The sequence below is a fragment of the Nomascus leucogenys genome, chromosome 5 (assembly GCF_006542625.1).
Source record: "Nomascus leucogenys isolate Asia chromosome 5, Asia_NLE_v1, whole genome shotgun sequence".
Classification (NCBI taxonomy): domain Eukaryota; kingdom Metazoa; phylum Chordata; class Mammalia; order Primates; family Hylobatidae; genus Nomascus; species Nomascus leucogenys.
The window spans coordinates 120938396-120962444 of NC_044385.1; the positions used below are offsets into that span (position 1 = coordinate 120938396).

Below are 24049 nucleotides of genomic sequence, written 5' to 3' on the forward strand. Positions count from 1 at the left end.
TTGTAGAATTATAAAATCTTACGTGGGAAGGGATATTGTGGGTCATCTGGTCCACCTAAGCTTAACTATACTCCTGTCAAATTTATGAATATCTTTAGTAAATATCTTTAGTTATTTTACATTTTTAAAAATAACTTTTTATATCAAACTGTTAAAAACTTGAAAAACCAAATCAATTCTCCATCTTCAGAAACTGATTATTATATAAAGCATTTAGTATAATGCATGATACACAGTGATAGTTATAATAACTACTACTAGTAGGAGTATTACCAGGAAACCTCTAAGTTGTAGTGCATTATTTTGATAAGAACATGGGTTTTGGATCATTTAAAAAAGGGGATTAAATTATAACTCTGCCTCTAAATGGCAATACATCTTTGAGCAATTTGCCTAATATCTCCAAACCTAAGGGTTTTTTTTTCTCCTGGCATTCAATAAACGGTAGCCAATCATTGTTATAATATAACAACAACAGTGAGGATGAATAAGAATCTGTGTTTATTCTCAAAGCGCTCACAGCTCAGCAGGGACATGGGTACAAACTCCAATTCTGCGCAGTAAATGCAACAATGGAAGCATGCCACCAAGAATGAGAGAGTGACTCTTAGGCCTGGTCTACTGGGGGAGGAAAGAGTTTTGTTTAAAAAGTAATTAAAAGGAATTCTCCAGGCTAATTAAGCAAAAAAGGCATCCTCAGTGGAAGAACACTGCCATGCGTGCTTGCTATGATCCAGCAGAGTATTCCAAGGTGGGGCATGGCCGGAGATGGGTTGAAGATCCTGGGATACCTTTTGTGTCATGATAAAATACACAGATTTCATGCTGCAAGTAATGAGGAGCCCGTGAAGGGTTTTAAAGGAGTAGAGAAACAATCAGGCTTATCTTTTAGGAAAATCAGCTGGGGAGTCATATTAGAAGGGGTGAGCCCTGGGGCAGGAAGACCAGTCAGGCTAGTGGATGGAAGAGGTGATGAGGGTCTAAACTGGGAAGAGTAGTGTGGGCCTGGAGAGGTGAGAATGACTCATGGCAGTTCAGAAAGAGTGTCAACAAGATTGAGTGATGAGGAGTACAGAGGGAAGAGAGCCATCCAAGATGACTCAGGAACACTCATAACTCGCTTGGCAGACTGAGTGGGTAGACAAACAAATATGGTTCATGGTTCAGTGGAGAAAATACAGAAGGGAGCTGCGGGGGAGGTGGGGGTGAGAGGTTTAGTTGTAGACACAATTGAGGTCTCCATACCTGCGAGTCACCAGGAGAAAGGAGAAGATGTCCCATAGGCAGGTCCTGGAAATCAGAAGAACTGATTCTGGGTCAGGGAATCCCATTATGGAGCCACCAGTTGGTTCAGGGAAAGACTGTGATGTGAAAAGGGGTAAGTGCCAAGTACAGAATGCTGGGGATACCAGCCCATGAGGAGACATGGAGACGAATCATGGAACAGGCAGAGAAATCTAGGCAAGAATGGGGCTATGGAAGCCAAAAGAATAAAGTATTTCACAAAGAAGGAACTGAGCAACTATGTAAAAGGTGCAGAGAAAACAAACAAAATAAAGAATGGGGACTGTTCACTAAATCAGGTAGCACAAAACCACTTGTCACTTTTGCCTATGGTGTTTCAGTGGAAAGGAAAGGTAGGAAAGATGGCAGTGGATGGAGAAGTAGGTGGGTGGTGGACAGAGAGACTATGATACTGTAATAGACAAGTCTATTGAGATGGTCAGTTAAAGAAGAAAAATGAAGAATATGTTTTAAATGTCCCTCAAGATATCTTTAAATACATTCGTGTACTTTCCTAAATTTGAAAAAAAAAAAAAGTCCTTAATATCTGCTTCATCCAAGCAGAAAGATCACCTGAGGTCAGGAGTTCAAGACCAACCTAGCCACATGGTGGAACTCCATCTCTACTAAAAATACAAAAATTAGCTGGGCATGGTGACACACACCTGTAATCCCAGCTACTCGGGAGGCTGAGGCAAGAGAATCGCTTGAACCCAGGAGGTGGAGGTTGCAGTAAGCCAAGATCACGCCACTGCACTCCAGCCTGGGCGACAGAGCAAGACTCTGTCTCAAAAAAAGAAAAAAGAAAAATCACCCAAGGGACAATTTATCCTTACCCATACAAAACTTACAGCCTCAAGAGGAAGATGAGCTTTGACTACTGTTTTCTAGAGAAAATTGGTCCTAAAAATCATTACTTTGTAATGATTGGCACAATTTCCCAACACATCTTGATTAAAAGAAAACAATAGATTCCTAATTCGAGGGCCTTCATACTGCCATCTTTGCATTGCAGTTACAAAATCTTCACCTTCTAGTTCTGTTAATGCTGGCTTTGCAATGTCCTCACACCTGTTCTTCCTCGTCCTTTCCCACGGCCCTTACAATAAAACTGTTTATTTTTTAACAGCTGCATGCCTGTTTAAAAAAGTTCATATTGAAATGTCTTAGCAATCTTTATCCAAAAGAGGGCGCAAATTTCTCATGAAATATAGTGTGGTATTTTACAAAATGTCTTTGCTGCTAGTGGTATTTAAATTTCACAGCTGCGGTAATTTAATGCAGAAACACTATTCCTGCAGCATATGCATGTGAATCCTGTTCTGTTGTGTGTGTGCTAATTAAGAGCCTTTTGCTTCTTTAGAGGAGTTTCAGAGAAGAGCTAAGGCTTGCTGAAGTAAAGAAGTAAGTTGAAGCTAACATTTTTCTATTCTGGGTAGCCAAATCAAATTAAGATAGAATATTTTAAAATTAAACATTAAGTGGGGGAAAAGAAAACCTCTGTTTACGATCTTTTAATTTTAGGATGTATTTCCATTCTACCACAGATTAAAGAATGCCTAATGAAGTTAATATAGTTCAGACTTTGTGTGGGGTTGGTTAATAGCTAATCAGTTTGGGGGGGGGGGTTGTTGGTTTTCTGTTTTGTTGCCAGAGCTGGAAACATTCATAATTCAATGAATACCCAGTATGCACGGCTCTTCTTGCATACAGGAGGCAGTATGAATTGCGAACAGGGGGGATCAAGTGAATTCTGGTCTCAGCTATTCCTGTAGCTTGAGTCCCACCATAATTTGTGTACGTTTCTGACAGGGATCATATGCCAAAGAGGTGCTGAAGTGTCATAAATATGAACTGTGCTGGGTGTCATAAATATGAACTGTGCAAATGGAAGAAAGTGCAAAGACGAAACCATTTTTCAATGGTAGTAACGTACCACAAGTTTCCCTTACTGAACAGAAATTCATTTAACCAAATTCTGTACTTGAAATATATAAATTAGGGTACAACTTCACTCCACAGGATGGCATTTCCAAATTTGAAGTCCTGTGCTTATTCTTGCTTCTGTAACTGGCTCGGATTCCAAATTCCAGGTTTTCCATCATACCTACCTGCCTGGTAATTTGCTGGGGTGCGGTAACCATGAACACTCACCTGGGTAATTCGGATTGGCTTCAGCCCCTAAAAGTGAAACCAATTCTAAGTAGAGAATCCCTGAAACTTTATCTGCCAGTTGATAAGCACTGGTGGCTATCAACTAGAACCCAAAACTACATCCTTCAGTGGCAACATACAAACAGCACTGAATGAGGGCAAGTGCAGAGCTAAATTCATAGTCCCTTTTTATGCACCAGTCTAAAATGACGTTGCCAAGATCTGCAGAAATTTTTGGTAGAGAACCAACATGACAACAAGAGCCAAGCATTATTTCCAGCATTCATTTGATTACAAATCTGTGACCCATTGACAAACTGTTTCTTTCTTTCTTTTTTTTTTTTTTTTTTGAGACATGCAATGGCACAATCTTGGCTCACTGCAACCTTTGCCTCCTGGATTCAGGCGATTCTCCTGCCTCAGCCTCCAGAGTAGCTGGCACCTTACAGGCGCCCACCACCACGCCTGGCTAGTTTTTTTGTATTTTTTGTAGAGACGGGGTTTCATTATATTGGCCAGGCTGGTCTCAAACTCCTGACCTCGTGATCCACCCACCTGGGACTCCCAAAGTGCTGAGATTACAGGCATGAGCCACCACACCCAACCAACAAACTGTTTCTATGAATTACCAACAAGCATTCATACCTCCTCTCCATATATGATGATAGAGTGATATCAATTGATTCATCATATTGATTTCCACTTGTCAGTGGCCAAACCTGCCTCCATCATGCACCCCATGCAGCTGCAAGGTCAATGTGTGTGTTTGCTCTGAAATCCTCACACTGCATCTTGGCCAGCTTCCTCCTTTCCTGACCATAAGATCTGATCTCTTCTTCTATAGGGTAGAGCCTGGATTACATTTTCTTTTCTGAATTTCTGATGCCATGACTCCTCCTCTTCCTCTGCCTATTGCTGTAGCCAACACCGTTGTCCTGCTGTACCCCCTTATGGCAACAACCCTAACACCTTAGATTCCATTCCTGTAGACTCCACAGAGAAGGCGATTTTTAAGTACTCAAGTTGTTTGATAATGCTGAACTTTGTAACATTTCTCTTTTTTTTTTTTTGAGATGGAGTCTCGCTCTGTCGCTCAGGCTGGAGTGCAGTGGCACAATCTCGGCTCACTGCAACCGCCGCCTCCTGGGTTCAAGCGATTCTCTGGCCTCAGCCTCCCGAGTAGCTGGGATTACAGGCACCCGCCATCATGCCCAGCTAATTTTTGTATTTTTGTATAGATGGGGGTTTCACCATGTTGGCCAGGCTGGTCTTGAACTCCTGACCTCAGGTGATCCACCCACCTCGGCCTCCAAAACTGCTGGGATTACAGGTGTGAGCCACCGCGCCCAGCTGAACTTTGTGACATTTCTAAAACCTTTTATTGCTCTCCGAGAATAGAAACCAGATCAAATGTTTGAGGACAGCAGTGTAAAAGTAGAGGGTACAAAGGAACCAAAGTCACTGGACTCTTAAAACAACACAGAAGAAAAAGTCAGGATGGTGGCATTACAATTGGATTTTGAATCTGTTTTCACCTTCAGTATTTATATTGAGACATGTGGGAATACAGTATTGTTTCAATATGCCTTCTCTCAAATAATCATTTTTTAGTTGGTACATGACTAAGAGGTTTGCTATATTCATTGGAGTAAAATTCGCGTTCTGAATTAATTTGCTTAGAAGATGAATCTGATTTTATAACATAAATTTTAAAGGAGTCAATTAGAAAAATGTGGCTAGAAGAAAGTTGTTGCATTATTTAAGGGCTTGAATAATATATAAAGGTAAGTTAGTAATAAAAAGTTAATTACAAGATGGCTTTATTTCTTATTGAAACTGTATTTTCTACCTTTCCAGAATATTGTCCCGAGAACACTTACATGTTCCTTTTTTTTAAGAAAAACTGGAATGAAGAAGGCACAGCTCATTATTTTCAGCTCCCGTAGTTATAATTCTCTTGTTTCTATAGAAATTTGCGATATCCCATAGAGTACAGTATTTTATTCAGCTTTCAAAAGATAATCTTGACCCTTTAACACATGTTTACTTTTGGCTGGGCAAGGTGGCTCACGCCTGTAATACCAGCACTTTGGGAGGCCGAGGTGGGCGGATCACCTGAAGTCAGGAGTTCAAGACCAGCCTGGGCAACATGGTGAAGCCCCTTCGCTGACAAAAATAGAAAAATTAGTCTGGCGTGGCCAGGCACGGTGGCTCACACCTGTAATCCCAGCACTTTGGGAGACCGAGGTGGGTGGATCACCTGAGGTCAGGAGTTCAAGACCAGCCTGGCCAATATGGTGAAATCCTGTCTCTACTAAAAATACAAAAATTAGCCGGGTGTGGTTGCACATGCCTGTAGTCCCAGCTGCTTGGGAGGCTGAGGCAGAAGAATTGCTTGGACCCGGGAGGTGGAGGTTGCAGAGAGCTAAGATCATGCCACTGCACTCCAGCCTGGACAACAGAGGGAGACTCTGTCTCAAATAAATAGATAGATAGACAGATATTGATAGATAGATAGATAGATAGATAGATAGATAGATAGATAGATATAAATAAAAATTAGCCTGGCGTGGTGGCATGCGCCTGTAATCTCAGCTACTTGGTGGGAGCTGAGGCAGGAGAATCGCTTGAGCCTGGGAGGTGGAGGTTGCAGTGAGCCAAGATAGCACCACTGCACACCAGCCTGGGCAGCAGAGCAGAGACAGACTCTGTCTCAAAAAAAAAGCTTACTTTTAAGAACTGCTTACATTAATTACAAAAGACCACTTTTTAGTTGTTAATATGCATTAGGTAACAAATACTTGGCATATATGCATTCTTTGAAAATATCAGACAAATAACTAAACAAAATTGCATGCTAGCTAGTGGCTCTGACTGGGAAATGAGAAGCGATGTTAATTCTTAACGTTGGCTACATTTGTCACCTGTAAAATATGATCAAGCCTGTTGGTCTAACTTAATAGCTTGAGTAATTGATATAGGGAGTGAAGTTTTATTGGGGGTTGGGGAGAGACATTGCTTTTTTCCACTGACACTGACGATACCAGTTTACTACTATGTGACACTTTTTGCTTGAACTAGAAGAGATAAATTTTGAGGTTTGGGTGTTCTGCTCTTGTACAGGACGTGTCATGTTTAATAAAGCTTGTTCACAACTACTGGCTTAGGAAGTGGCTTGCAGTTGACAAGTATGTGACTTGGAACACTGGCTGGAATGGCCACGTGGCCCAGTGGCCCAGGGCCCACACTGAGAATTCAGCAGCTGTGCATGCTAAATCTGGCTCTGTCATTAACCTGCCGAGGGACCTTCTACAAATGCTTAATTCCAACCATGAAAGCAAACATAGGCACCAATACCTGAGAATAGTTGTAAAGGAAATCAGGCCTTGTGCAGAAAATAAACAGAACTCGTCTGCCTTGCCTTTCTAACACTTGTTGGAGGCAGGGAGGAATTCAGAATGACCAGGCTGCAGGTTACTGTTCTTTGCTTCTAATTAAGAGGCAACTATACGCAAGTGAGCATAATTAGGAGAAACTGGGGCAGCTGGGGCAAGTATGGGCAAAACTTAAGCCAACTTTGAAAACTAAAGGGCAAATCTCTGGAGTGGTGAGAAAGAGATTCCTCCATGGTTCTCTCTCTTGCTAGCTGCATATGTGTACAATGACCCCATCACACTCTGCATCTGAGCCTCCCTCTCTTTCTAGTTTTTTTCTTTGTTTCCCCTGTTCCTTCTTGTTTTTCCTTTGTTTGCACTGTTTGAAGGGGAGGAGGAGACAATATTCCCCTATTGCATTTTTTATTTACTTTCTCTATCACTAGAGCTAGGCAGAGCTTTTGAGACTCCTTTTGACACACTCACTTTTTTTCCACACTCACTTTTTAGACGGGAAAAATGGGCTCAATCAAATGTGAATGAACAGCAAGGTAGTGACAGCTAGAATACATGGCAGGTCTTTTAAATGCCGGTCCAGTGCTATTTCCATACATTGCACCCAAGTTTAATGATTAAGAACAAACAATAACACTCCCAAGGCTGAACTGACCTTATATTTTTCATATGTAAAAATGTATTCTATGTTTGTTACCTCACAACTGTGTTAGTCCATTCTCACATAGCTATAAATATCTGAGACTGGGTAATTTATAAAGAGAAGAGGTTTAATTGCTAGGTTTTGCAGGCTGTACAGGAACATGATGCTGGCATCTACCTGGCTTCTGGGGAGGCCTCAGGAAACTCACAATCATTGCGGAAGATGAAGTGGAAGCTTGCATGTCACATGGTCACATGGCCAGAGCAAGAGCAAGAGAGCGATGTGGGAGGTGCTACACACTTTTAAATGACCAGATCTCATGAGAACTCATTCACTATCACAGGAACAGCACCAAGGGGATGGTGCTAAACCATTTGTGAGAAATCTACCCCCATGATCCAATCACCTCCCATCAGGCCCTACCTCCAATACTGGGAATTACAATTCTACATGACATTTGGTGCAGACAGATCCAAACCTTATCAACAACCACAGGAGTTAGGGCAGGTGGAGGATGTGACAGCATTTAAACACCATTATTTCATGTACATGGAATTATTTGATGTAGAGTGTGAATGTATGTACTTCGAAATTCAACGTGGTTTTGAAGTATATCCACGAGTATGATTCATCTTTGGCCCAGTTTGGCCAGAAATAAAATACCGCACTGGAAATATGTATGCTACATTCACTAAATAATTTAAAAATGAGAGTTAAAGGTCATAATCATAGTTATGAACATAGATGCCAGAGCGGGTGAATCACTTGAGGTCAGGAGTTCAAGACCAGCCTGGCCAACATGGTGAAACTCCATCTGTACTAAAAATACAAAAATTAGCTGGGCATGGTGGCTCATGCCTGTAGTTGCAGCTACTTGGGGGGCTGAGGCAGGGAATCTCTTGAACCCAGGAGGCAGAAGTTGCAGTGAGCCAAGATGGTGCCACTGCATTCCAGCCTGGGCAACAGAGCTAGACTCTGTCTAAAATAATAATAATAATAATAACAATAATAAAGACATAGTTATGACCATAGAAAAAAAAATGGTAAAACTCACATTCACATTTGTCCAGTAAGAGGTAAAGCAAACACCAGTATATATGGAGATGTAAAATCCACCCTTTAGGCTGGGCATGATGGCTCATGCCTGTAATCCCAGCACTTTGGGAGGCCGAGGCAGGTGGATCACCTGAGGTCAGGAGTTTGAGACCAGCCTGGCCAATGTGTTGAAAACCCTGTCTCTACTAAAAATATAAAAATTAGCCAAGCATAGTGTCGCATGCCTGTAACCTCAGCTACTCGGGAGGTTGAGGCATGAGAATTGCTTGAACCTGGGAGGCAGAGGTTACAGTGAGTCAAAATCGTGCCCTTGCACTTCAGCCTGGGTGACAGAGAGAGACTCTGTCTCAAAAAATAAATAAATAAATAAATAAAATCCACCCTTTTGAGAAGACTTCTGCCCTGAGACTGAGAGTCAGCCAGAGATTTTCAGGTGCTAAGTTACAAAGAATGGTGCCATTTAAAATAGGTGGAAGTGTGGAGGTACATACCACTTAGGGCTCAGCTTGATTCTCCCTAAGCCAGTGAAATACAAGAGTCTTGAAAGTCAGAAGTAATTGGCTATTAGGAAAAAGAGTATAAGAAACTGGTGAGTCTAATCTGTGAGTGAAGTTACCATATACCTATTCCTGGTAGCGAAACAAACTAAAAGAAAAAATACTGCATTTTCCAAAATTCATAAAATTTCCCAAATTCATAAAGTTTATGAATTTAGGAAGATGCAGTATGTTTTTCTATTAGTTTATTTTTTCTATTAGTTTGTTTATGAATTAGGAAAATTCATAAATTTCATTCCTAAAATTCGTATTTAGGAAAATGCAGCATGTTTTTCTATTAGCTCATATTTTCTATTAGTTCATATGTTTTTCTATTCATTTCATATTAATATTGTGTGATTCCAAACTATCTGTAGAAAAATTGTTTAGTGATAAACATTTATATACATATATGCAATCGACTGTAAAAGACAAAAAAGCAATTATTTGAGGATTAATTTAATTGTTTAGAGTATAAACTGACAAAGCCTTATATTCATAAGATTTTCATTTGAAAGGATATGACATTCCTTCTTCATGTAAGAAGATTATACTCAAAAGAGCAAATACAAATTATTTTACAAATGTAAAAACATTTAGTCTGTTTTTGAGAGTTCATGCTTAACATTCTACCAATCTTAATCATATATCCTTTTTTGACTAATAAAATTAAATTCAACAACATTTAGCAAATGCCTATAGTATACCCAGTTCTATAATATCTATTATTTAATTTGTTGGATCCTCTCAATCACATCTGGAAATTAATATGAAATAATAAAATTTTATTATTTGCTTTTCTCCTCTACAGTATATGAACTCTAGAAACTCAAGAATAAACAGAGTATTTTATTCATTCAGGTTGCTTAACCAAATTTCATTGGCTGCTTTATTTAGCATGTCAAAAAAATTACACTATAATCTTTCATATGGTGTTTTGATTGGAAATAAAACACGGCTTAACTCTATAGTATTACGTATATGGATGAATTGTATGGTGGGAGGCAGCTGACATAGGGCATGTTTGTTTGTCAGAAAGATTTATGCCACAAATCCTAGAGGTGTGGCAGTTATGATAATACAGGCAAAACATGACATCAACTTTGTTCTTTAGATCTTTTTATTCATTCTTCACAAACCCTAAATCATAGAAACAGCTATTGCTTTGAACCACAAAGAGAGGTGTGTCTATTATCAGTCTGCCGTATTATCAGCATACAATTCCACTGTGATTTCCTTTCTTTTTATGTTACTATTCAGAAGTCATGTATAGAGATGACTGCATGAACCTGAATCACGAAGCCTCCTAGTAATACACTTGTAAATATTTTATTGGGGGGCATAAATATATCTTTGAGGAGAACCTAGATGAAATAGGGTAGTTTTCAACTTTTTTTTTTTTTTTGAGATGGAATCTCGCTCTGCTGCCCAAGCTAGAGTGCAGTGGTGCAATCTTAGCTCACTGCGACCTGCATCTCCCGAGTTCAAGCAATTCTCCTGCCTCAGCCTCCCGAGTAGCTGGGATTACAGGCATGTGCCACCACAGCCAGCTAGTTTTTTGTATTTTTAGTAAAAACAAGGTTTCACCGTGTTGGCCAAGCTGGTCTCAAACTCCTGACCTCAGGTGATCCACCTGCCTCAGCCTCCTAAAGTGCTGGGATTGCAGGTGTGAGCCACTGCGCCTGGCTCAACTTTTAAATATTATTCAAATCTTGCTTCTAATTCAGATTTTTCTTCAGCATCAAACTCAGATAATTTTTCAGATTTATACATTTTTGAAAAATATTAATAACATGCAAAATGTTATTCCAATTGATATACTATTTCAACATATACTTTATGACCTAATGTGCATTAAGAAGTCACTTTTGAGTCCGGGCACGGTGGCTCACACCTGTAATCCCAGAACTTTGGGAGGCCGAGGCAGGCAGATCACCTGAGGTAGAGAGTTCGAGAGCAGCCTGACCAACATAGAGAAACCCTATCTCTACTAAAAATACAAAATTACACGGGCATGGTGGCACATGCCTGCTATCCCAGCTACTCGGGAGGCAGGAGAATCACTTGAACCCGGGAGGTGGAGGTTGCAGTGAGCCGAGATCGCACCTTTGCACTCCAGGCTGGGCAACAAGAGCAAAACTCCGTCTCAAAAAATAAAAGAAAAAAAGAAGTCACTTTTGGGTCCCAGTTTCCTCATTTGAAAAATTGAATTAGGTAACTTTTTTAAGGTCCTTTCTAACTTCAGCATTCTAGAAATAAAAATATATACCTGAGTTTGATGTCCTTTAAAATAACAATATTTTTATGGCTACTTAAAAACCGTTGGTTTTTAAATATTTTCACCAGAAAATGAAATAAACATGAGAAGGAGCGTCCACAGCACAGTAAATGATACCCACTGCAGAACATCCCCAACTCAGGATGGCAGGGAAGAAGGGTGGGGGCTCACTGGCAGAATGTTCCCATTCAAGTCACTGGGCCAGCTCCGTTTGGCTGAGAGCACGAGCCAGAGCTCAAAGCACGCAGAAGACAGATTTAAGAATTCTCTAATGAACTCTTCTTACTGTGTGTGTGGACTCAAAGAAAAATGTTCCAGACCCAAACTAACACAGTGAATGAGCCTTGCTCAGGACACCATTAAACAGCATATTATTGAACTTCAATTCACTTACTGCAAGATCTAGACATATACTGAAATGAAGTAAGGAAACTAGGTACCCTGTTCAAATAATTCTGATTATAAAAGCAATTTTCCTGAAAAAAATCAAGTTATTCAGAATTGTCTTAATGCATTTTGTGCATGTTCGTTCACACACTGTAGATATTGACTGTACCCTGTTCACAAACTACAAAGAGTTGTCTTGGTGGCAACTTCTCACAAGGAGTGGAGACTCTAGAACTGAGCTGGCTACATTGAAACCTCACCTCCACCACCTTCCAGAGCAAGTGAATTAATCTCTCTGCGGTTCAGTTTCCTTTTCTGTACAATGGGAATGAAAATAGTACCCCACTGCATGGAGTTTTTATTAAATAGTATCTATTGCATGGAGTTGTTAAAAGGTACCAAGATCAGTGTTTGTTAGATAGAAATAAGAGAATGCCTACATTCTGAAGAAAAAAAAAACTCTCAAAATGAAGCACTAGCTTATAGGTATGTCTTTGTAAGAACATGCATTTTTAACCCTGAAATAATTCATTTTAAACTTCCTCTGGTTTTCTCCACAATGTGAGCCACATGGTAACTTGGGACTTCTGAGTAGTTTGGAATAAACTTTGCACCTGCTGTATTGTGAGGACTAGGGAGAGGAGCAAGTATCTGTATTTGGTAACAGACACTAGACTGTATTGCTTCCCACTCCTTACACCTAGTCATTGAGAAAACCGAGAGCTATGGAAATCATTCACTCTGTCCTCAGTGTCCTCTGCTCAGCTTCTTGTCCCAGTGCTGTCTCCCCTTGATTTCCCGCTTCTTCTCTCCTTTATCTTTGTTTCTTGCCCCTTGCTATTCTCTTTGCAATTTCTGTTCCCCTTACTCTCTCTGCCTTGTCGTTGGTCACTTCTTTCATTTATTTTTACTTTTTTAGAGACAGGCAGGCTGGTCTTGAACTCCTGGCTCATGCTCCCAAAGAGCTGGGACTACAGGCAGCTGGCTTTTTTTTTTTTTTTTTTTTTTTTTTTAAGAGATGGAGGTTCTCCCTGTGTTACTCAGGCTGGTCTGGAACTCCCAGGCTCAAGTGATCTCACTGCCTCAGCCTCTGGAGAGGCTGAGAGAGATTACAGGCACCCAGCTGTTCACCCTTTTAAATTGAACTGGCCTCTGGTTTTATTTCTCACTTTCCTTTGCAGGCCCCTCACCCCCCACCACCTTTGCTCCCCTGGACTATCCTCTGCTCTGACTTCCTGGTTTCCCTCCCTCTGCCCTCACTCTGGGCACCAGCCCCTTCCATGTTGGCATTTGACTCCACACTTTCTGCTTTCCTACTTTGAGATGTGCAATACACTTCAGCCTTACTCACTTACTGCTGTTAGCCTAACCGATTAATACCACTTTTATGAAAAATGTAATTTTATCTCTTTAAAGAGACACAAGGAAATGAGAGGCATGAGTGAACTGAATAATATTCATTATTTACTAAGCGTCCAGTACGTTCCTGTCCTTCATATACATTGTCTCTAATCTTCACAATGCCTTTGAAAGAAGCTGTCATTTAGTCCCGCTTTATACTTGAAGAAGTGATGCTGAGTGAGATTAGGTGACCTGTCCAAGGTCATTCAGAGGTAGAATTTTATCTCACATCTTTCTGGTTACATCATCTACCCTCTGTCCGCTATATCTCCCTGACTCTTAAGTGAATGAAACTACCATGCTTTATCACATGTTTCTCCTAAACAGAAGGAAAAAGTCACAATAAGTCTACATGTAGAGATTTTAGATTTTCTCCACACACTGCCTCCCACATACACATCTATACAGATGCCACCTTTAAATTTAGCAAAGGAGGGAAGCAGAAAGTGAGTGGGAATAAAACAGTAAAGACACCAAAGGAAAACTGCTTCTCTCCTCTCCTTGATGTTATCTGTGAATGACTGAGTTCATTAGGAATCCTAGACTCAGGGGTTTTTGGAGTTGAAAGTGGTCTCGGAAGCTATCCAAGATAACTCCTCTGTTTTACAAATGAGGGAGCTGTAACTCAGAGACATAAAATCACTTGCCCAAAACACATAAATTAACATACTGCCCCGACCTGGGTGGGAGGTTAAATTGATATTCATCAAGTGCTTACGGACAAACAAAATGTACCCAACCTGTCTACAAACCCTGGAAGGTTCTAGCATCCCAGAGTGAGAGTCATTCCAGGCTCGAAGGGTATTCCTGTTGGGGCCCAAACCTTACCCCTCCCCTCCAGGGGCTCAAGAGGAGTCTACTAAGATAATTTAGAATTGGGAATGAGTGTGTTTCAAATGAACGCATGAAAAACAAATCCACAAGGTATATGGCGCTGACTTGTAATAGGCCATAGGAACATTCTGATGGAGTACAACTTCACAGGTTGCCAGATGACAAAATAAGGCAACTGTTTGTATAGTTATAATCTGCAAAAAATTATAGATATATATTTATATATGAATGGTGATGCAATGGTGAGAATAAGTGTTCATTCTGTAACTATTCCTATCACTCTGTAGCTTTCATGCTAAGTAGATTACAAATATCATTGGATTTGCATAAAGCATTAAGATATATGAAATGTTAGGGAAAATGGAAGGAAAAAGAACACAGATATGCTCTTTTAATATCTTGGTACCGGCATTAATGTCTTCTTTAATGTGGTGTAACAATACTTGGCTCCTGGGCAGTTGTTTTTTTAGTTAATATCGTATCATCAGGAATTCAGTTTCTTCCCACCTGATTAGCAGCATGTCACCTCACTGGAATCTAGGAAGGAGCTAATGTATACTGAAACCAAATTTGATGCTTAGAAAATCCTTGAGCTATTGAAAGGCACACCTGTGTTGCTTGGTAGGTGTACTGAATCTCAAGTAAGGAATTTCTGCAAATCTCCTGTTTAGTTGGCTAAACCTGTTTTCACTCCTATTGAACAACCCCAGGGTGGGGGGATCCTCTATTTCTCCTTAATAACTATAATAAGCCAAAGAAATAATTTTCAATGCTAATTCCAGTGACTTAGACCTCAAAAGTAGAAAGGTTCAGAATATGTTTCAGAGCATTGTATGTCTTCAGGTCAAATTTATAGATCAGTTAGTAGTTTTCATATTGGAAAAGATCTACAGCTTTTTGTAAAGACTAAACTATTGTTAACTAAGATGTTACTTTGAATAATTTAGAGGAGGCAACCTTTTTTCATGTATTCACTTTTATATTTAAATTAAGAATAGTCTCTTATGAAATTTCAGTGAACTGAATCCTAAAGAAAATAAGGAAGCATTTATCAGTCGAAAGTACTCTGTAAATCGGCTTGCAGATTAACTGCAAACGTTATTTGGGAACTGTATAATCTTAAAGCAAAACAAGACATTTATCCATTACTTCTTTTCAAAAATCTCTATTTGGTCCATTTTTATTTTCTGGACATTCTTTTTTTAGATTATATGCTACTCCCTAATATCTTTAGAATTCTCCTGACTAAACTAGCTTGAGAAGCATAAGATATAAGACATTCTAAAATAAAAATGTTTGATTCATTATATAATATTATCTAGGTATTAAAGAAAGTTAACATTTTTCATTCTTTGGTCAGGCACTCATGGCCTCTAACATACAGCTTTCCACAGTAACTATGTAGTACATCCTAGGGAAGATAAAGAGTTTAGGGTTGTCCAACCTCATAGAAAGGAGAAAGGAAAATTAACCAAGTCCACAGGCATGACGACCCTAGTCTGTTTTAGCTGGCAAAGGAACTAATAGTGCTGCCATTTAAGTTTTAATTTATGGATTGTTTGTGGTGTTTCCAATCCCTTTTAAGTTGAAATTGTGTGTTGCAATCTCTACAGTAATAGAATATTTCTTTTTTCAAAGTATTCAACGAGATTAATATTCTTTCTTCCTGTGATGCATATCACCATCTGTTATGCTAAATTAACTGTTTATACACACATACACAAAGCTCAACTGGTCAGAGCTGTGGTTCTCAGCCTGAGTACACATTAGAAGTTTTGGAAATATTGCTACCATGGCCACCCCCAGAGATTCTGGCTTCACTGGTGTGGCGATGCAGCAGAGAGAAGAGTGTTCCAAGTAGGAATTCAGAATTTGTTTCTTCTGGATGCTATGTTGCAACAGTAATCTGGGTTTATGGATGTTTGAAGTATAATAGGTAGAGCTACATTATGTGTTAAATAAACTTTGCAGACTGGTTTAAAACACCAAACCATTCTTCAAAGTTCTTTCTTTAAAACAAACAATGTGCCTTTGGATCCAAACCGTGGACTTTATAGCCAACTAGGTGATAAATTAGGAAGTGCTTGAGTCTTAAAGGTCACAGCACCACACTTGTTTTGTGTCAAAAGTAAGTCAGGGTTTTGTCTAGTAAAAACAAAGAAATAATCAATTTAGTGAGTACCTACCATAGGCAAGCCACAGTAAACAAAGGGACTATCAAACAAGGCCAGGAAATAATTACTGTATTGTATACAAATAATTTGTGTAATTTGTAATTTTAGAAAAATCAGTAAGAAATGTTATGGTTAATGGGTTTTTGTGTTTTTCAAATAGTAATTGGATCAGAAATAGGCAGATTACTCAGGAAGGAATATGGCATAGAAATAATAGTGGAAATATGCTGGAGGGCAAAAAAACAGATGATAAAACACTTTAAAAAGGCAAGCCATACAAAAGAATAGAGGATGCTTTGTGGTCATTGCTCAAAGGTAACTGATTTGCATAGCAAGGAGGATGAGAAGGAAGAGGTTAGGAAGATACTTCTCAAACTCGGTTTTTAAGTTTAGTTTACCAGTGAATCTAATATGATACATCAGGACAAGTTGGGGTTCGGAGCAGAACATTAGGGAAACCGTGTCTGCATCGTCACCCTTGTACCCATGGGACCATTAAGCACACAGAAGCCCACCACCTGCCAGCAGCTGCACGGCTGCAAGAGTAGGACTTACTTTGTGTTCTCAGAGCACAGATTACAACATTTGGATAGACATTGAAGAGAGACAGATTTGGGCTCAACAGGAAGAAAAACTTTCTTAAAAGGGCTGTCAAAACAACATGAAAAAACAATAGATACATTGCCATGCACCGAACTGCCGGTCCTGAAGGGTGGAGCATGGGCTAAACATTATCTCTAGAAATAGACAGGATAATTGTTTTGAGTGTGGAGCGTGTCCTGCTGGTCTCCAGTGATTCTTCCAATCTAAGTTTTGATGATTCTATGTCCAGCTTCCTCTCTTCTCCAGTCACCTTGTCACCACCTTGGTGCCTCTTTCATTGGGCACCCATTTGGTTAAAAAAAAAAAAAGTGACAAAGGGAAATTAAGAAATTCTTCACATTGAACCAGAGTTGTTTCTACCTAAAGATAGTGACACAGAAGGTTAGCACGAGATTTATCAAAGCAGGCTGATAGGTTTTAGACCTTTCCTTACTTTTGGCAAAAAGTGAAACCTGGAAGCTCATAACAAGAACTGCAAAAACCTTTAAGTGAACAAATAATAACCCGTGTCCTTGTTCTCTCATTTATGCCCAGATTTGTGGCTTCAGGAGCCAGAAGTACACCCTGAACTTTATGTTTACCTTGAGACAGCAATGAAGGGATGAAGGAATGAATGAGTTTATATTTCAATTAGGCGTGAGAGATGGAGGTGGTTTAAAAAAAAAAAAAAAGACAAGATAGCAGTTTTGACTGGGATAACAGCATCCTTTCATAGAATAGCCTCTAGACCTGGAAGCTGGAAGGGACCTACAGGGAAAATGTGTTAAACAAATGCCCTCTGCATAGTGTATTAGTATGAGTACACCAGCAAGATCAAGATTGTCAGGATGCCCCATCTGCTGCTATCTTGACTTTAGGCCTGTGCCACACACCGTTTTACCATGACTTTCCGCATACCACCAGGCCAAAAAGAACTGCAGAGTTTTGAGGGCAAGGCCGGTTTCCAGCCCAGAATCTGCACAGTGATCCCTCCTTGACAAGCCAAACAGAGTCACCCAAACAAGCGTGGCACGCAAACCTTTAGAGTTCAGCAAACCGAGGGCTGAGTTACCAAACCGTGTCCTTTCAGGGCACGCAAAAGGCTTTTCCTGCTCTGCTTCTACAAGGTAGTCAGGAAGCCAAGCTATTTGCCTTGGGTAGGGCTGGGTCGGGGTGGTGAGGTGGGGGCGCAGCAGGCTGTCCACACCCGGTTGCCAGTCTGAACCCGAGCCGCTCCAACAAGCGAGCCCTTCTCTGCGGCCCTTCGGGCTCAGGGGAGCGCAGGCCGGTCTTCCTCCCGCACGCGGGCGCGGGCCAGCTGCAGGTGGAGAACCCGGGGGGCGACCGCGAGCCCTCTGAGCCCCCTCAATGGCCAGGGCATGGGTGTGAGGGGTCGCGTGCGCCCCCTGGCGCCGGGTCCGCTGGGCGGGGCGGTGGGCGGAGACGGTGGGCGGAGGCGGAGGCGGGAGGCGGAGCCGCGGGGTTGGGAGTGCGGGGGTCGCCGCGCAGAGTGGGAGCCGGAGAGCGAGCGCGGCTGCAGCCGGCGGCATGGCTAGCACGGCTTCGGAGATCATCGCCTTCATGGTCTCCATCTCGGGCTGGGTACTGGTGTCCTCCACGCTGCCCACCGACTACTGGAAGGTGTCTACCATCGACGGCACGGTCATCACCACCGCCACCTATTGGGCCAACCTGTGGAAGACGTGCGTTACCGACTCCACGGGCGTCTCCAACTGCAAGGACTTTCCCTCCATGCTGGCGCTGGACGGTCTGCATCCCCGCAGCCCCCGCCCTCAGCCCTGCTTCCTTGATGGCCAGCCGGCTAGGCGCCCTCTCGCCCCCAATACCCCCAGCGGGACCCCTAGACTGGACTCTTCTGAGGCCCGACCCGTCTCTCCCCACAGGGCCTCAGGGAGCCAGGGACGTTCCTTGGTGCCCGCCCTCTCCTGACGGCTGTCTCGCGAGGCGCCTGTTCGAGCCCGGGACCCCGGGAGGGCGGACACGCAGACAGGCCCGGGTTGGTGACTCCCAGGGGTCGGGGGATGGGGAAGCTTTGCCGTCTTGAGAGTCGAGGACGCGGCTGCCCTCCCCCACCCCCCATATCTTGGGGACCGCTGGGACCCAGAGTTCGTGCTGCAGGGGCTTGTCTCCTCCACCTCCCCTACGTTCCCCGAAGGCTGGGTTCTGATAAAAATGGTGTCATTGCAAGCCAAATCCGTTTGTCCTGACCTCCCTTGAGCCATTTCGTTGGTTCTTTTAAAAGTAGGCGGGGGTGGGGGTTGAGAGGTTGGAAGCGGGAAAACATATTGCAGAGTTTGTTGTTGTTGTTGTTATTGTTTCCCTTTAAAGAGCTTCTACAAACTTGTCTGCCTAGGCAACACTACAGACACTTCCTCTGAGTTTTAGGAAAATAATAGCCCTTGCGGTGCCGAGATGAGTCCGCAGAGGGTAGGGAATCTTGGGCCGTGCGAGCGTGGCGCGGGGAGCTGACCTGTTCTGCATCTGAGTCCCCGGTGCCTGCTGCTGTCCTGGGTTGTTCCGTTGTAGATGTTCACCTGCGTTGCTCCGGTTAGCCAGGCCTTAGCAGCTGGTGGATATTCACACAGAACTCTGGCTCTGTTGAGTTTCAAGACAGCAGCCGGTGTCAGCCCGGTCCCATTGATTGCTCAAGTTCTAGGCCCGTTGCTTCCAGGATTTTACAGCAAACGAATCCTGGCAGAAACTTAAGAGGAGTTATTTACATAACATATTTCTAGATTTGAGGTGTTTCTTTTTCTTTTATTACCGCACTTGCAGGTTTTGTTTATATAGCTGGGTAAATGAAAGAAAATAGTTGATTCTTCTAAGATGGGGTTTGCCACGAAAAGCAAACTGTTGCTCAACGTGGTATTTGATGGAACCTTCGTATAAAGAATACGCATCTAGTTTTAGAAGGGTGGCGCCCGGGTCTGTGTCCTGTTCCGTAAAATAAGCAGCCGGAACAGTGTTTATTCCCCAGCATTTACCGTTGAATTTCCTGTGGTTTGTAGAGCACGCATCCAGGTAGAAGAACAGGCATTCTCTTGTTCCTGTGGTTTATAGTCAGGAATATGTTACTGTCCTCTGAACACTCTTCTGTTGTAACTCTATTGTTCCTTGAGATAGTGTGCCAGATAGGTACGCTTCCTTCTGTAGGACAGTTGGGGGACAAGGGAGAGAAGGAAATAAATGCTCTATGAATATTATTAAGTGCAGAATAATAAAGTTTTCTCTTACATGTCTGCAATGAGAGTGGAGGTGGTACCATACCTGTTTGGGGGCAGATCGGGGAGTGAAGAGGAAGTAGGAATAGTTGTCCTGGTTAGCTGGGAGGAGAGCAGAGAGGGGTGACATTTATATGCCATCCAACTTGCAAAATGGCCTTCCTGTGTGCTCATGTGACTAAAAAATGATTTTTAAAAACATAAATGGCATGACACTACCTACTGTTGTACAACACTTTAAAATCAATGTATTTTTCCAAGTCAGTACTTAATAGAAGTGACTTGACTCTGTGTAACTGCTGCATGGTATATTCATTAGACTGCATAAAATGGCTTAGTTAACCGTGGATGCATTGTGGACATTGGACCTTTTCCAGGTTTTCTTTGTTGGTGGTGCTTTACTGAAAATCTTATATTCACCTCTTTGTGTGTGTGTGTATTTCTGTAGACTCCATTCCACTCAGAAATGGTATTGTAAGAGCAGTAGAATACACATGCATTTTAATATTCAGTTCATACTGTCAAATTACTTTCCACTGACAGTGTATGAGAATACCTGCTTCTCCACATTCTCACCACTCTGTTAATCCAGTTTTTTGTTTGTTTGTTTGTTTTTGTTGTTGTTGTTGTTTTGAGACGGAGTTTTGCTCTTGTTGCCTAGGCTGGAGTGCACTGGCACAATCTCAGCTGACTGCAACCTCCGCCTCCCAGGTACAAGTGATTCTCTTGTCTCAGCCTCCCAAGTAGCTGGGATTACAGGCATGTGCCACCATGCCCGGCTAATTTTTTTGTATTTAGTAAAGACAGGGTTTCACCATGTTAGGCCGGCCGAACTCCCGACCTCAGATCATCCACCCTCCTCGGCCTCCCAAAGTGCCGGGATTACATGTGTGTGCCACCGCGCCCAGCCATCTTATCATTTTAGTTGGCATTTCCCTTATTGCCGTGGTCAAAATCACTGGTTACAAAAATGGTCAAAACTCACTGACCATTTTTTTTTCTCTTTTGTGAATTGGCGTCCATATCTTAGGCCCGTGGTTCTGTTGTTTCTTTGTGGTTTCGATGATTTGTCAGTCCTTGATTTGTTATGCAGGTTGCAATCTCACACCATTGTTTGTCTTAAATTTATGATGCCTTTTCTCATACAGGACTTTGAAATTTGTAATAGAATCATATTTATCAGCCTGTTTTTTGATGACTTTCCTTCTGTGGCTTAAGATGGCATTTCCTACTGCAAAACAAATTTACCTTTCTGTATCTCTCAGAATAACATTTTGGAGGGTTAAATCACACAACTGTGTTTTCCTGTGGAGGGGAGTTGATTCCCCCACCTGCAAGTGGAAGCTTCCAGGGTAGGGCCCCTCTGTCCTCTCTACCTTTCATTCCCAGGGCAGCCGCATCTGGTGGGTGCTGGTCCTGACATTGCCTTTGAAGAAAGTGGCCACAGTGGCCTGAGTAGAACAGCCCTCCCCTTAAACCCAGGCATGAGCTCTAGATTGGGAAGAGAATCCAGGAAGGGAGAGAGGAGGCCCGTGACTCTTGCCTGTCTTGTGTTAGGTGGAAGAACTCTTGGAGTCAAACGATGAGGTCATTATTCTGAATTTCTTTTCTTTTTTTTTTTTTTTGAGACAAAGTTTCACTCTGTCCCCCAGGACAGAGTGCCATGGCATGATCTCGGCTCACTGAAACCTCTGCCTCCCGGGTTCAAGCGATTCTCCTGCCTCAGCCTCCTGAGTAGCTGGGATTACAGGCGCACACTGCCACACCTGGCTGATTTTTGTATTTTTAGTAGAGACAGGGTTTCGCCATGTTGGCCAGGCTCGTCTTGAACTCCTGACCTCAAGTGATCTGCCTGCCTCTGCCTCTCAAAGTGCTGGGATTACAGGCGTGAGCCATGAGCCCAGCCCTAAATTTCTTATATAAAGAAATCTCTGATTCCCCTCCCCTAGGGGTATCATTGCCACTTGTTTTCCTTATAAGGAAAATGAGGCCTAGCAAAGCTATATGTCTAGATTTAATGTTATGCCATGTTAAGAACCCAGCTCTAATTTCTGCCTAGAATCCATTGTAGTATTATAATATAAAGGGATGCTTTGATGACTTTCTTACTACTCAGCAGACACCCATAGTATTCATCCTGTGAAGGAGGTGCTGCTATCCCTGTTTTACAGATGAGAGAACTGAGCCTCAAAGAGATTAGGTCCTATAACCAAGGGCATACCTTGGGTAAACAGAAGCACCAGAGGTGAAACTCAGAGTTCCTGCCCTCCCCATACCACTGTTCTCTCAAATGATTTGCACAAGTACACAAAGCTACCAGGAAAAGAAAAGCACATTCTTTTTTCCCCCCTAAATCCATCAACTAGCACAGGTGCTATTAGCGAATTGTCTCCACCAAGTGGATGTTTTCGTTTTTTGCTGATTTGCAATTGAAAATAAAGTACACATAATTTGGAAAACACTTAACTTTTAAGGAACACCTTGAAGGTTTCCTCCAACAGAGTTCGTTAATTTAAAGTCGCTGTATTTTACTATTTGAAAATTTCACAGTTCAATGAGCTTGTGATTTCGGTTTATTGTTAACCCATATACTCCTTTCAAAGTACCACTTGAACTTCAGCTGAGAATGATTTTCAGCCAGCTTGTTTTTAGTGTATGCCATCTATTTTTGCTAGTGGGAATGCTTGCCATTTCTCCCAGGAGAGCTAACTATAAATTATACTTCAGAGAACTTCTAAATAAATATGTTCATGCCTCAGCACCTTAATGTGTTAATTAGCTATTAACAGTGTCAGTAAATTAGACCTGTCAAAAATAATGGCCTCCTTGACTAGGTTTTTACTAACACTTCTCCTGGTGGTGTTACTTGTAAGTTTTGCCCTCAGGAACTGTTAGAAAGCAAGGCTGTAGAGGTCTGCTTTGCAAAAGATGAACTCTGAAAGGGTTTGTTGGAATCTTCTTGGTTCCAATCTGTGGGTATTGTAAGGACTGGTAGCCTTCGAACACTGAGAATTTACAAATCTCAGGCTTACGAGCAACTCCATTACATTTATGGCTGGCAGGGGAGTTTATCCCCTGCTCTTTGCTCTCCATTTCAGAAAATCTGGCCAATGATTGTCCTTGTAAATTGCCTTCTTTGTGCATGTGCAAAATTAGCAAGTTATTGCTACTGTTCATGCTGGAGAAATGTACCTCATTTTCCAAATCCGGATTCTGGTTGGCACAAAAGAAGGATCTGACCAGATCAGAATCTGCCCTGCCACTTCTCTCATGCTGTGTCAAGAGACCAAAGGGGGTCCTGCTGCCAATACCGGGGCTGGGACGGGGCATCTCAGAGTGAGAAACTCGGGAAAAATGTTATCAGTGGTGATTACATAGAGTTTATAGACTACTGTTGTTTTCCCTGTCTTATTAAGAATCGAATGGGTTGGTCTGGGATTCTACCCACTGTTTATCATCTGGGAAATGCATTCCGTGTTCTAAATGACCAGATTGTAGGATTTAACCTTTGGTAAATTCCCGACAACTTGCACTTTCTGTTAACAAAGCATGGAAGATAACTAAAGGAAATGCAAATTAGGGTACATGCTAATATTTTCTGGGAGTATATATAAATGGATGAGTCCCCCATTTTTTGTTTATTTAATGACTGCAGTCAGAGTCAGCTATAAAACCTCAAAACCATAGATTAAAATGAATTTCACAAAAAGAGCGAAACCACACTGTCCGAGTAGCCCTGGTGGGAAGTGATGAACCAGCCTGGGTTATCCTCACAGGCTCTCTTGAAACTTGCAAGGGACTGACAGGCTTCCCCTCTCTGTCTTGCCTCTACCTGCTGTCTGGGCTCTGGCTGGGGAACTTGAGGACTGAAGTTTAAAATAGAGCTGGTTCAGCATTTGGCAGCAGAGACCCAGATAGCCCTGCAGCACAATGATTGCTATGAAAGAGGCCTTCATTATCCTGTTTTGCTAAAAATAAGTTTGTTTTGCTGTTTTTGATAGCCACGGTGTTGGTGAAATTTTTTTTTATGGAAATAGTTCACACTATATAATAGAAGGTCACTGTCCTTGCAGTCTGCATTTGTGGGAG

General features: G+C 41.9%; 1 protein-coding gene across 3 annotated transcripts in view; it reads left to right on the forward strand.

The window, feature by feature from the left end:
* Positions 1-24049, forward strand: part of CLDN10 (claudin 10) — a 132558-nt gene that overhangs the window by 88418 nt on the left and 20091 nt on the right. Inside the window, exon 1 of one of the 3 annotated variants that reach the window (XM_003257391.3) lies at positions 18183-18486. The exons of the other annotated variants lie outside the window; for them this stretch is intronic. Within the exon in view, the coding sequence (XP_003257439.1) occupies positions 18267-18486 (220 nt within the window). The 5' untranslated portion in view covers positions 18183-18266. Of the gene's footprint in view, positions 1-18182; positions 18487-24049 lie in introns of those variants that run through there. 3 annotated transcript variants of the gene reach the window in all.